The sequence below is a fragment of the Phalaenopsis equestris genome, unplaced genomic scaffold, assembly GCF_001263595.1.
Source record: "Phalaenopsis equestris unplaced genomic scaffold, ASM126359v1 Scaffold001082, whole genome shotgun sequence".
NCBI lineage: Eukaryota > Viridiplantae > Streptophyta > Magnoliopsida > Asparagales > Orchidaceae > Phalaenopsis > Phalaenopsis equestris.
The window spans coordinates 1,072,780-1,087,393 of NW_018165521.1; the positions used below are offsets into that span (position 1 = coordinate 1,072,780).

Genomic DNA, 14,614 nt, shown 5'->3' on the forward strand with positions numbered 1-14,614 from the left:
TTGAGGTGATAGTTGTGACTGTGACTTGGAGTGGTGGTTTTTGTATGTGGCTTTGGGTGGTGGTTATGGCTTGAAGTGGTTGTTGTGGGTTGGGATGGTGGCTGTGACATTTTCTTGCAAATTTATTTATGTAACTTTGTTTTTTTATCATAGTAATACAATGACTAATTCAAAGAGAATGGTACACCCGCATTGTGAGACAAAAAAATCAAAATAATATTTTGTGACATTTGCCTCAACGAGATTGATATCAAACAATTTAAGGAAAGTACAGACAGAGATTACGTCAGAATGCAATTAAAGAACAAGTAGGATCAACTCAAGAATGATTGAAAAATTTGGAAGAAGTTGAAACGAGGATCAAAGGGCTTGAGGTGGGATCTAGTGAAGCGAACCGTTGATGCTCCCAAGGAGTGGTCGGCCGAAAGACTTGCGGTGAACAATTTTGAGATATCCCCTAATTTGGTCCATTTCATTTTTTTTAATTGAAATGTATGTTATGAATTTTTAGGTGGTGCCCACTGCAAAGAAATTTAAATTTTGTGGACTTGATCTTGAGTTGGAGAAGTTGGATCGAATGTTTGGGGGTGTCATTGCTATAGGCAACTATGCATGTGTTCCTAGTGAGATAGGGTTTGTTGGCACCCCCGAAACTTGGGAGCCGACCAATCAGGTGATTCAACCGAAGTCCTCAGGTCGGACCTCCATGAATTCGAGTCCACCTCCCATTCTAAGTACCTGCAGGTTGAAAATGAAAAGAAAGTTGGGGCTGCTTTCCTTGGAAGCCTCATATCACGGTCGGTGCTTCTTGCAGCGTTGAACCCCACTCACCTCAAGCAAATTCTATCGACCAAGTCTTGCAAATTCTGAATGCAACTAGGGAAATTTCCGAGGATGAACCACCGTACTTGTTTGCGATAGAGTTTCTTGAAGATCCGACCCGTATATATTTTTTCATCAAGATGCCCAATGATTATAGGGTGACATATCTACGACGTTGTTATGATCGCATCAATATTTGAGAGACTTTTTTTATTTACAGTCGCTTCTAAAATTTATATTTGTTTAATGTTTTTCATTTTACTTTGTATATTTCAACTACTTAGGACATGACTAATTCAATGATGTCTATATGTTTATTGCGTTGTTCTTAACCTTATATGATTTTAGCTAATTCATTGATATTTCTGTGTTAGTACGATACTGATCTACATGGATGCAACCAGAGAAAGACATAGAAAGAGAATTATAGCTGTCGTATACTTGATCTAAGAATATTACAACTTGTACATTGATTGCTCCCATTGCATGAAATTCTCAATGTTGGGGACAAATGGGTTGGGCAGTTGCTTGCGGGTCACCAAACAAGATTTAACAATATGTTATACATGAGATGGGTGGTATTCAACGATCTGTTGGAGGAACTACACAGAATGAGAAGCATGAGACGGGCGGTATTCAACGATTTAGCAGTATGATCCTCATATTATAACTCATGGCTCTTCCAGGACGACTTTACGAGAGGTGTAGACGTAACCCCTACTTATTATCCCATAATGAATTAATGCGAGGAGCAATGGAGCGATTTCAATACTCATTTGAAACAATTTATAGATGTTTCTTAATTAAATTGAAGGCACTTATGAGCTATTCTTCACAAGTCATAAAATCTACTGATACTTCGTTCGAACGAACTGCTATAGAGATTTCACGCGATGCATGGTACTTGTCGTTTTTTATGATAACATCTTAAATTCATTATATTCAATTTTGGAAAAACACTGTTATTCCAAACTCAATATTTTATCAGGATTGCATTGAAACAATTGATGAAACATATGTTGGCGCACATGTTTCAAATAATGAGAAGATTGCATTCATCGACCATTGTGAGAGCTCGACGCAGAATGTCTTTGTTGTTTGTGAATTTGACATGTATTTCACTTTTGTTATGACCAGTTGGGAGGGGCACTACACATGATAGTAGAATTTTTAAAGTTGCGGCGCGAAATGCCATTTAAAACTTCCCACATTCTCCTCTGGTTACGCTTGAGACTCGACTAATCTAGAAATCAACTTTTACCTCAATATTATTTGTGCAATTCATATAAGGTAAATACTATTTGGTTGATGTTGGATATCTATTGCAGCGATGATATCTCAAGCCCTAGCCTGATACGAGATATTATGTACCAAACTTTGAGCGAGTAAATAATATAATACAAGACAGAAAAAAATATTCAATAAAAGACATTCCTCCTTATATAGTGTCATTGAGAGGATTTTGTGTTTGGAAAAAGAAATGAGTTATAATCCGCGATATACCATCCTACCCGTTTTCCAAACAGGTGCAGATTTTGATTGCCACGATGACTCTCCACAATTACATTTGACGGCATCCTTCCCGTAACGATATTGACTTCCGTAGGGTGGACAAAGATCACGAGCATATATCTGCCAAGGTATTTGAGTACCGTTTTGGACATCCTTTATCACAACTTGAGAATGATGCTTCTAGTGCCTGTACTAAAGATGGGGAATGTGCTTGCGAGATGACATATTTGAAGGAATAAATTACGGATGCGATAGTTGGAGGGTGATTGAAGTATTTCTTCTTTATTAAATACTAGTTGTGCTTTATTTCTTTTATTCAAAACCATTTGTAAATTATATTCTATATTAATTGTTTGAACTTTTACGGTGTATTTTTTTTCATTTGTATTTCACTTGTCTTCTTTTGGTGGGTTTGAGAGGTCAATTATGAGATGTTTGACTTTAAGGGTTCTTCTGGATGACCTGTTAGTAATTGTTAGTTAGTGTCATATGTGAAATCTTAATGAACACAACTATGCTCCCCTCTTCTTTTCAACGATATGAATTTTGAGGATCTTCTGGATGACCTTTTTTGGTGATATGCATATGTGACAAACATGAGCTTGATTTTACATGGGTAAAGACAACAAAGAACCATTTTTTTACAAGATCTGTTGTTTTCTTGTAGTGACAGATTCATTGGTTAATATACTGAGTTTTCTGAGACCTCACGTTTGCAAAAAATTGTAATTAATTACTTCTTATAACAATTTCAATTTATGTTATAACTAATGATTTGTCTTTTGTTGCATTCAGAAAAGATTAGCTCCAGGATTTCAAGGACCTCCCGGCGATTGTTATGCCACTGCGGACTTCAGACTTTCCAACTTACGTCACGTCAGACACATATATACGAGAGACAATTCTACAGGTGCCCGCTGAGAATCACGGAGAAGCGTCTTCCTGTTGTAGGCAGACAGTCTGACAAATTCCGTTGTCGACAATGATCGAGAATGGATAACATCTCTGTAGAACGACATAACTCATGACCTATGCTGTCTGCATTTTAAAATTAATATTAACATATTTTTAAAGGTAATTTTAATAGTTTTTTCTCTTTTTTTAGCAATCTTGATACTCACTGTTAAGTTAGATGTTTATGTGGATTTTTTACTGTTATGATGTAGATTTTTGCTTCTGAATTATCAAATATAGGACTATGACAGTTCTGTTACAAACAACATTTCTACACAAAGACAGAATGATCATTTGTTTAGAAACAAATATCGCACAACTGTTTTGAAATCGCAGAAAACAAATGACCAGTCAGCTTCTTCACAGCAGCTTCCTAGAGCAACTGCTGCGCAACAGTTAATTGCTAAGCTGCAGCTGCCCCAAACAAACCTTGTTTCTCATACTAGACATATCAACCTAAAATTTTTCTTCTCCTGAAAGAAATCATTAATTGCAATCATAAGTATGACTTAATGTGTAATTATTATCTAATATACATTAAATTTTTATGCCATGCTATATATGAATGACAAAAAAAATGCTGTTCATTTCGTTAAAATTTTAAATTAATCTATTCTAATTTCACTTTAAGTATTCACCGTTTTTAACCTTTTTAATAGTCATAACAGGATTACCGTCATACCTGAATGTATCCTCAAAAAAGTAACCGAAGACACCATAAAAATGTGGTCGAAGACACCCTTAAAATTGATCCTAAGATACCCTCAACATTATACTCGAAGGTATACATTTTTCATTTTCTTTAACGCACACAGGTACATTACATCCCCTGCCTGTACCATCTGGGGGTAATCCTATATAACTTAAATATTTACCTTTCATTTTATATGAATTTACAATCATTTAAAATGTATCTTTATTTTTCTCTCATTCCTTATACCATTTCAGATTTTCAATGTGCAACGTATAATTGAAAATTTTATTTTTAGATCGTTTCATAAAACAATTTTTTATTTATTAAAATATTAATTTAATGCATAAAATAAAATAATCACTCACCCCTTTTTACAAAATATTTCTAAAATACATATCCACTAACTTTCTGGGATAACCACGTATATTAATGAACGTGCATATCATTTGATAAGAATCTTATTCTTAGAAGAAAAACTTAATATATCTAATGACATATAATTAAGATGTCACATAAGTAATTTTACAATTTCTTAACCTTGAAAATTTGATTTTCTTCCTTGCACAAAATTTATATTTTTCTTTTAAATTGATTTATCTTCTAATATTCTACCTTTAATATCTAATTAAATTAAACTTGTTATTTGCATTTAGTAAGTGAACCAATAATTTCAATCTAAGCAAATTTATATCATTAAATATTAAATACCCAGAAGATTTGGTTCTTGACGTCGCACATAAAACCCAATTTTACGGACGAGCCAACCCTCTTCTCCTTGGCATCAAAATATTCCACTTACGATGCCTATTTCAATTAACTTTATATTTATATTAACACATTATTGAATTGAATTTACACTCATAAATATATATAACCTTATATTAATTTAAATAATAGTCTCAAACTCACCTTAAGTCTTCAGCTGACTGTCTTAACCCTCAAGAAGAAGGCTCTCTCCCTGCTTCTTCTTGTCTTCAACTCAATCGTGCGAGCTCCCTTCCCTTCTTCTTCGGTTCTGTGGCTCTACCCAGGGCAGTAAGCAAACGTTGCCTCTGTCGTCTGCCTTCTCTTTCTCAGCAATCGAGCGCGACAAGAATCCTGGTAAGGCACGAAACCCCTTCTTTTCTTCTTCCTGTTCGAATTTTCTTTTCCTTATCGTTCCTCTTCGAACTTGTTTTTTCACCTTTGGTCTTGGTAAACTTAACACACGTAGAGGATTTGGTTCCCGGTTTGATCCAGAGCCGTGTGTGCAACTCCTTCCTCTTCCTCTGCACCCACGAAATTAGCGCAGCCATTTGACTAGGGCACAAAGGTTTCCTTCTTCGAGTTCTTCCCTCTCTGATTCTCCTCTAACTCTCTCTACTGCTCTCTGTTCATTCTGTAATGGTTAGGAGTGAGAATGATCGAGAGATGCACTCCCCTCCTTGACTCCACTTAACGAATCGTTCTGATGGTTTGATTTAGTAATAATGCTATTATTATTTAATATTATTATTCTTTTATTAAAATTTTAGTGATTACATCATCTGAATAAGCAAGAATATGTTGTAGCTTTTGATTTTAGATGCACAAATAGAAAAATTGGAGAAAAAATGTGCTTCAAGTAGTTACAGATAATCACTCTAGCTATGTTCTTGCAGGTTTGTAATTTATTTTATTTTTTATTAGCCTCATTTGTAATTTATTTTTGTTTAAATTAAAGAATATCAACACTTTTTTTTATAAAGGTCAAATGTTAATGAAAAAAAGGACGCACGTGTATTGGACATCTTGTGCAACACATTGTATTGATCTTATGTTGGATGACATTGGAAAGATGGCTGAAGCCAAAAATACAATTAAAAAAACTTTGGAGTTAACCGGCTACATATACAATAATCATTGACTTATTCTTAACATGATTGAGAGATACTAATGGTGTAACTTCATTTCTCACTCTTGACAACACATAAAAAAAAAAGAAAATTTAAGGCATATGCTTATTTCAAAAGAATGAAATAAGTTTGGATTTAGTGTTGATTACAATGAAAAAAAACCAAGCTCATCCTTCAGATTAGTTTTTGGAATGATGTATTTTACACTTTGAAGGTTACAAACTCAATTGTGAAAATATTAAGGTTAGGTGATAAACAACCTGCAGTGAGTTATATTTATGATGCAATAGACAGTCAAATATGCAATCAGTTGTGCTTTTAGACGAGATGAAATAGGTATGAGCAAATCTTTCATATTATTGATAATGAATGGAGGTGTCAACTTCGACAACCCTCGCATCAAGTTGGCTGTTATCTTATTCCATAATTTTTTTATAAGAGTAAGTTTAAGGTGCAACCAGATGCATAATTAGTGGAAGACATATATGCAATTATTATCACATTAGTAGAAGATCCAAATGAAAGAATGATAATAGATCAAGAACTTTCTAGTTATAGTCAAGCTCATAGTCTACGCTATCCTCAACAAAGATAAGAAAACTCCAGAGATGCAATTAGCGGTGCTTTTAGAGGTGATGAAAAGATGTATGAGTAAATCTTTCTTTTTTATTGATAATAGATGGAAGTGCCAACTTTGATTGCCATTACATCAGGCTGGATATTTTCTTAATCCAAAATTTTTTATAAAAACAAGTCTTAATATACAACCAAATTCAAAATTGATGGAAGGCATGCAATTATTACCAGGTTAGTAGAAGATCCAAATGAAAGAATGATAATAAATTATATGCTATCCACAACAGGGATAAAAAAGCTCCTTCTATGATTAATTAAAAAATTTATTTTATTTTCAATCATTAATTAAATAATTGTTTTAACATGATATTATAATTATAGCAGCGGAGTGCTGGGAGATGTATGATGCATCAACCCCAACTTTACAAAAATTGATTAAATATACTAAATAAATTTATAAATTTGGTGCAATCTTTTTTTTTTTTTTTTTACAAATTCATATGAAAAGTAAAATCGGGGATATCAAAAGCGCATGAATGATTTAATTTTTATTAAGTACAATCAAGTTTTAATGAGAAGATTCAATTAGAGAGATATTATGGATCCAATCAATTTTGATTCAATTGAAAGTTGGGAATGATTGATTGGAAAAATAGAAGGATGCTTGTGAGCAAAAATTTGGTAAAGAGGATCTTACTACGAGACAAATTGAAGAAGCTTCGGGAGAAGTTGATCGAAGATGTTTTGTAAGGATTAGTCAGACAGAAAAGAAGATAAAATTTATTCACAAGATTATGAGTTCATCTCGACATATATCAACTTCTTGCCAAAAAGACGATAAAATTTATTCACAAGAAGATAAATAAGAGGAAGAAACTTTGAAATTTTACTCGGAGGAGAAAATTATTATATGGATGAAAGGGATGATGAAGATTATTGATTTACTTTTGCTTATTTTATAAAATTTTAGGCTTAATTAGTTTATTTATGCTTTAAAATTTAGTGTTGGTTGAGTTATATTTTTTTTGCTATGGTTTTAGTTTTTAATTATTGCGCTGAACTATTAGAATTTGTTCAAAATTTTTATTTCTAGGATCATCCTCCATGTTGGCCTTTAAGTTAGGTACTATAACATATTCTTTTCTATTTTATATCAACTTTTTAATTCTTATTTTATATTTTATAATTGCTTATGAATTCATATATACATTAATAATTTTATGTAACATATTAGAGTTTTGGTTATTAAAAGCACCGCTTCTCTCTACGCTTTGTGCGTTGAAGCAAAAATAAAGCCATACACTTCATATTGTGCTTTGATAACATTGCCCACTAATTTAGACCCAGCTTAATCTTTTCCGTTCATTCCACTAATTTATGTCAGCTTAATAAATTCTCTTATTTGTTCTTATCAATTGGCACATGAAGTGTTACCTTTATTTTGTGTGAATTGATTCACAACTACATGGTTCGATTTTCGAACATTGGTAATGGAACTGTGAGCAGGCACGTGGAAAGATTTTGTAGGATGATAATTTGTGAAAAAGGTTCGTAGGAAAATGTTATAATTGATGATTGGCTCGTGAACAGTGTGTTCGTGTTCTGCTTTTTGTTACCATATACAAACATTTGTGATAAACAAATATGCTCAGCCATAACATTTTCTTAAAACAAATACATACTTTTTCTTAATTTTGACCATCATTTTTGGCAAGAAGCGTTCTTTTTCTTAATGATTGTGTTTTCCTGTTACATATAATAGTGTAGAAGTTATAGGTGGTGAACCTCGTTGGTTTTTTTATACGTCCTCTTATTTCAGGTTTCTTCTTTCTGCAGATAGAACCCATTCGGAACTTCTTTGCTGCTCTCTTCCTTGCAAGCATCGGAATGCTAATCCATGTCCATTTCCTTTGGAATCACGTGGATATATTACTAGCTGCTGTTATTTTAGTGATCATCATAAAGACCATAGTGGTAACCACTGTTGTTAAGGGATTTGGCTACTCAAATAAGACATCACTTCTTGTAATTTTTTGCTCCATTTATCTCTTCCCTTTTATATTTACTTATTTAAGTGCTAATTGAATTATCGTATTTTTAGGTTGGCATGTCGCTGGCACAGATTGGAGAATTCGCTTTTGTTCTTCTAAGTCGGGCTTCAAATCTTCATCTCGTCGAGGTTTTTAATTGATGACAATTTTCTCTCTTCTTTTATGTACAGCTTAATCATAAATTCTCCAACTGTCTCTATACTGCCCAATAGCAATATCTTGCAAACTAAGCATAACACAAATGAAGATGGGTTTTCTTAGAGCATTATTTAATGCGGAAAGATTATTTCCGTGCTTCGATAAATTTCATTTTTAAGTAGACAGCGGTGCATGTTTTTATTGCTCAAATGAAATATAGCACTCTATGCAACAGAATGCTGCAACGAAAATTTTTCTTTAACGCAAACTGTTACCATACTGTGCCAAGAGTCATAATAAAAAATCAATATATGGATTTCATTATGGGAGCAAGAACACAGCAAAGAGGTGTTTATCATCAAGAATGTATTTGTTTTCTAATTTTGTATTAAGCTGCGCTTTTACTGGTTCAAAAATTGTTTGCATGCTACTCGTTTCTTTTATCCATTTTACTACTATGATTTGTGAGCATTAACAATTATTTCGGTTGCTATACAGGGGAAGTTATACCTGCTCCTATTGGGGACAACCGCTTTAAGCCTGGTATTTACACTTATACTAGAGCTAATTGTGCGTATTCAAGGGTTTCCTATGCTGAATGAGAGAGCATAAATTTCACAGCTATTAAGTTTATGAATCTGCCGTTTATTTTCCTGATATTACAGGATCGAAACTATCATTTTTCTACTGTGGTGCCTCACATTAAGCATGAAATCCTATCTTGCATTTCTGAGCAGCGATTTTCATTCTAATGATGTTGAAATAATTTGTGTGGTCAAATTGCAGGTGACTACCCCATTGCTTTTTAAGATGATACCTGCTGTTATTCATCTTGGTGTTCTACTCCGTTGGTTCTCACCTGATGCTAATCCAGCGGAGGTACTGTATTAATTTATTAATAAAACTGAGCCTTTTGCAACCATGTCCATTTAATTTAATTGATTTGCATTCTCCAGATGGGATACAAGGGTGAAAACCATCGCGTGGACAGTGGTAAGCGCATTACGTTGGTGGTCCAAGGCTCTCATGATTCATGATAAAAAGCGAAAAGTTCATGGAGCCATGTGGAAAATCAGATTTTATTTTTCCCTGATGGGTTTCTATACTTTGGGTGAAGTACATAATCGACCAAAGGAGATCTGACTGCTGCTAAGTTGTTTTCATGGGGCTATTTGAATTATGCAACCCCAGCTTGCTTCATGTCTCAATCAAAGCTATAAGATTATGAGCAAGACAAACTCTCATTGCAAAAGCTTTAGTAGCTGTCATCCCCGTTCCAATTTTGTGTATAGTAGTAGCCTTTTCCTATGCATGTATCCTGATTTCACAATCTTATTGGGGGTTTTCAGAAATGGAATCCCAATATCAGCGTTGAAATATTTGTAGATTATTCCTATTCTTTTTTAATTCAGTAGAAGTGATTCTTGTGCAGATTTGTGTCCTTTCTTCCCCTTGGTTAGCCATACCCGGAAATGCTGTCAACCGGTACTCTTCACAACTACACAGTTCTTATATATTTACAAATCCTACACACACACACACACACACACACACACACACACACACAATAATAGTACTAATCAAATCTCTAACAACACATAAAAAATACTGTCATTATTAAGTTTAAAAGTGCAATATGAATTTTCATTTATAGGTATATAACACCAGTGTTATAAATATAAATATTAAAATTTAGACGTGAAATTTATAAGTATAAAAAACCTGTGGTCCGTGTGTAAATTTTCCTTAGTTTGTTATTGTTGGCAACTTTTTGGAGCACTGCCCAAAATGCTGAGAAAAAAACTGCTTGGGATGTTCAATTCGACTTTATTATAGTAGAAGATAACGTGATGGTTTTGTAGTTAGACGCTGAGAAAAAAATTGCTCCGGATATTCAATTCAATATTTTTTTATATTAGATGTGTAATAATTAACTTCTAAAAAAATAATTAACTTAAAACATAAATATAAGTATTCTCTTGTTGCACCGCTTGCTGGAGTTTTAAGAGTGCATTTGTTTTAGCTTGTAACCGTAGAAAATTGGTTTCAGATGTTGCTAATGAAAATTTGTTATTCAGAAGTTGGTGTTTCAGAAACAGTTGGTCTGTTTGAAAAATATGATTCTATAAGTGTTGTTTGTTGACATAATGATCGTAATGCCCTCAGTATAGAAACAGAGTTCGATTTAAATTGTTTGGAAAATACAAATTTGAAAGTACTTTCTGTGAATTTTTTTTTTTGACAACTTATCAAGTTATTTTCACTAATAATAATATCATAAAACAAATAAATGTGGACATTACCTGAATCATTAGAAATCATCAAATTATGCCTTTAAACAACAACTCAATCACAAGAAATCAATTAGTATAAAACACCCAAAATTTGAAACCAATGTAATAGCCTCAAATCTCCACTTAGAAAGCTATCAATATAGAGCACCCAATAAAGCCATGTCATAAGTAAAAGTTACAACTAGTTCACTCAAAACACAAATAAACAGTAGTCAAACATTGTGATTTTCATAGAATAATCGTAAATAATGAACCCTTCTCTCGGGTGCCATGAACGTGAAAACATCTTTTTTGGTAGATCTTCAATTAGCCTCAATGAGTACAGATATAAGAGAATATCTTCATAAACTTTCGGTATCTGTTTTAGTATTTTTATTACTTTAAGAATAGATGAAGATTGTTATGTAGTCATAATGTCAGAAGATAAGTTTGTGCATGTTGTAACTAGCTCTGATACTTGGCTTCTTAGATAAGCAAGACTAATTTTTTTGCTACGACCAACCCTTGCTTTTAAAGAAGGTGGTTCTCTACATGGCTAGATTCGCTATGATCATTTTTGTCACGTAGTGACCTTTGAATAGGATCTATTGGGCTTTCTCAATCAACATCTTAAGAGCCCTGACGAGTCCATAAATTCACAAGTTGCAACAACCCCACCAAAACATAACATTGAGCTTCTTTTTAAGCTCTAGTTCAATTCCATCATACCTAAATTTATTAGGATTTGACATAAGCTGTCATTCATGCAAATCAGAAGAAGTTATGTCAAACATTTGTATGTGAGAAGAAAATATAAATATGTATGTCTTAAAATAGATCTCACTTCTAATTTCTCCTTCCACCATTCTCATGATGCATCTATTGTGTTTTTAATTGGATCCCAACAAAGTTCAGTAGATTATCTTTTGAGCTCTTTCCAAAGCTTCCAAAATTTTTTTAATTGGTCCCATTTATTCTTTAATTGAGTACGGTCATACACTCTTCCAGTTCTTTCTTAAAATTTTTTTGTAATGTTATTCCAACAATTTTTGTTGAAATGTGTTGTCGGTCTATTTCCTAATTGAATTTCCTTTAAAAATATGTCGCAAAAAGTTGGTGTTGTTTCTTTCTCTCATATAGCGGATGATGTGCCTTCTCTTATATTGCTAATTTGCTAATTTATCTGATATTATGATATCTGATTTCAAATGTTATATGAAACTAATCAAGCAATACAAAGTTTTTATATCAAATTTTTATAATAAATCATGAAAGAATACCAAATAAAAAATTCAAGGGGCATTTACAACTATGCTAATCAAGCAACTCAAAGGAGAGCATGTAAATGTTAATAAACAAGCATATCGATAACATAATTCCGCATAAGAAAAATAAAAATTCTGATGAAGAACAAAGCTCATGACATGGTTGTGAACTCCGTGCATGGAATCCAATGGTAATTAAAATAGAAGTAAGATTTACATATATGCCTCAAGATTGTTACGTATTTACATATCCAACACCTAAATTTTAATATTTACAAAGAAAATTAGCAAACTTGCTCTCAAAATTTCACTTTTATGTGGTAGCATTGCTCTCTTATCATAAATAGTCAAGGATTCCAAAAACAAACAATGAATATCGCAAAAGAAAAACATAAAAGTGAAATGAGACAGCACAACTCTAATTTTATTACTACTGCTAGTAACTTTTTTAAAATTGAAGTCCACATTTCTCATGTATAGCTTCATGAGACCAAAGACAAGAATTATTAGGAATTCAAGCAAGGTATTTTTTACGTTAAATGTTTTAAATGACCTCTCTTTTTTGCATTAAAAAAATGTAAACAAATTTTCCACAAGGAGTTACATGTGCCACTACCTGCAAAAAAATTGTAAACTTTAAGTGCAATGCATGGAAAGTAACCACTAATTATATGGAAGTAACTTTGCTTTGAGCCACAATCACAAACAAAGGTGGTCATCATAATTTTCATTTTTTCCTAGTAGGTAGTGGTCAACAATTCAATCACAATTTCTATAAAAGGTTAGCTTTGTGTTTAAGAGATACAAACAGATCACAACAAAAAAAAGAGCTTTAAACTTAAATCTAATTCTGCTTTGACTTAGTTCTCTCAATTAAATAATAAGATAAATTATACTGGCAAAAGAGTTTGACATCAATTGTAAACATCTACTTACTTTGAGCTAAGTTAAAAGAGAATTATGTAGAACAAAATATCATCTTACTTCAATAACTTCAAGAACACACTAGCCTCAACACCTCAAATCATGAAGTCATCTAAGAAAAGATATAAAATATAAATAAGGATAACATCATAACTGTTAAACATGCTAACCTCTAAACCCTAGAATAAACCAGAACATTAACATCATTCTCGCTAAACATCATCGTTCCCTAAACCCTAAAGTGGGAGAAGGAGAGGTGGGAAGGAGAAGGAGATAATAATAATAATAATAATAATAATAATAATAATAATAAGTGCTCTTTGCGATGATGGTTTGGTGTAAATGAAGTGAAGGAAATGATTTACCTTCGGTTAAACAGGCGAGACGTGGACGATCGAGAATGGTGTCCCATGTTTCGACCTAGGGAACGACTGTGTTGCTGGTAATGATGCTAGGGCATGCAAAGCTCTGAGGGTAAGTCGAGAATATTTGATGTCGCAAACATGGGAGGCAACCCCTAGATTGCGATCCCGACACTTTTTATTTTGTTGTTGTGGTTGGTGTTGTGTTCACTACACGTGTAATCAAACTGGTTAAAACAACATTGCGTGTGTAACCATGGTTATAAACACTGAATCAATGCACACTATGATGAGAATATTTTGTTTGCCATTCAATTCCATTAAAGCAACGAGTTAGAAATTGTGGGAGGAAGGAAGATAACACAAGTAGGAAAAGGGAGAAGGAGAAGCTAGAGCGAAAGAAGTAGGAGGTTCCAACGACTCACCCTTTTTGGTGTTTCATCGACAAATCGTGAGCTGGGAAAGAGAAAGACCATATTGGTGCAAGTAAGTCAATCAGATTCATGAGCCAGCTCGATAAGTGGCTCGTGAAGTGAGTTCGATGAACTAACAAGCCAAGATCAAGCAGCCCTGACTCAACTCATTAGCTTGTGAGCCGGCTTGTTTAAGAAAATATTTACATAAACTATACTCAAAATGTATTAAATTCCAAAACTTTAACTTTAAGGCATTAAAAATGTTAAGAAAATAGTATTTCTACTAGATATTAGATGATTTCTTATTATTTAGCTCCTAGTTGTTCATCATATTTGTCAACTTATTATGAAGTTATTTTAAATTAAAATCATTATCTCTCTTTTATATTGAATAGGTCAGCTCAAACTCGCAGATCTAAGCTTGAGCTCAAGCTTTAGTACAAGTTTGAAAATATTAATCAAGCTCAAGCTTGGCTCGACACGTTTACACCACTAGGAAGACCTAGTGGCATTTCCACACTCTAGAAAGGCACGTGCGGCTCAAGAATAAGCTTCCCATTTTCAGAGACATTCGGTCCCGAGCTGAAAAATTATAGGTGCATAAAGTGACACATATATATACATACAAACATACATACATACATACAGAGAGAGAGACACACACACACAGATATATATATATATATATATATATATATATCCATATATCATCAACCCGCTTTCAGCGCTATTTTTGGTTGGAGGAGTTGCCCG

General features: G+C 33.2%; 1 protein-coding gene across 1 annotated transcript in view; it reads left to right on the top strand.

The window, feature by feature from the left end:
- Positions 1–10,052, top strand: part of LOC110033059 (K(+) efflux antiporter 4-like) — a 58,755-nt gene extending 48,703 nt beyond the window's left edge. The window contains exons 16-20 of the mRNA XM_020736915.1: positions 8,269–8,457; positions 8,534–8,611; positions 9,120–9,164; positions 9,408–9,500; positions 9,578–10,052. Of these exons, the coding sequence (XP_020592574.1) occupies positions 8,269–8,457; positions 8,534–8,611; positions 9,120–9,164; positions 9,408–9,500; positions 9,578–9,658 (486 nt within the window). The 3' untranslated portion in view covers positions 9,659–10,052. The remainder of the gene's footprint in view (positions 1–8,268; positions 8,458–8,533; positions 8,612–9,119; positions 9,165–9,407; positions 9,501–9,577) is intronic.
- The last annotated feature ends 4,562 nt before the right edge of the window (positions 10,053–14,614 follow it).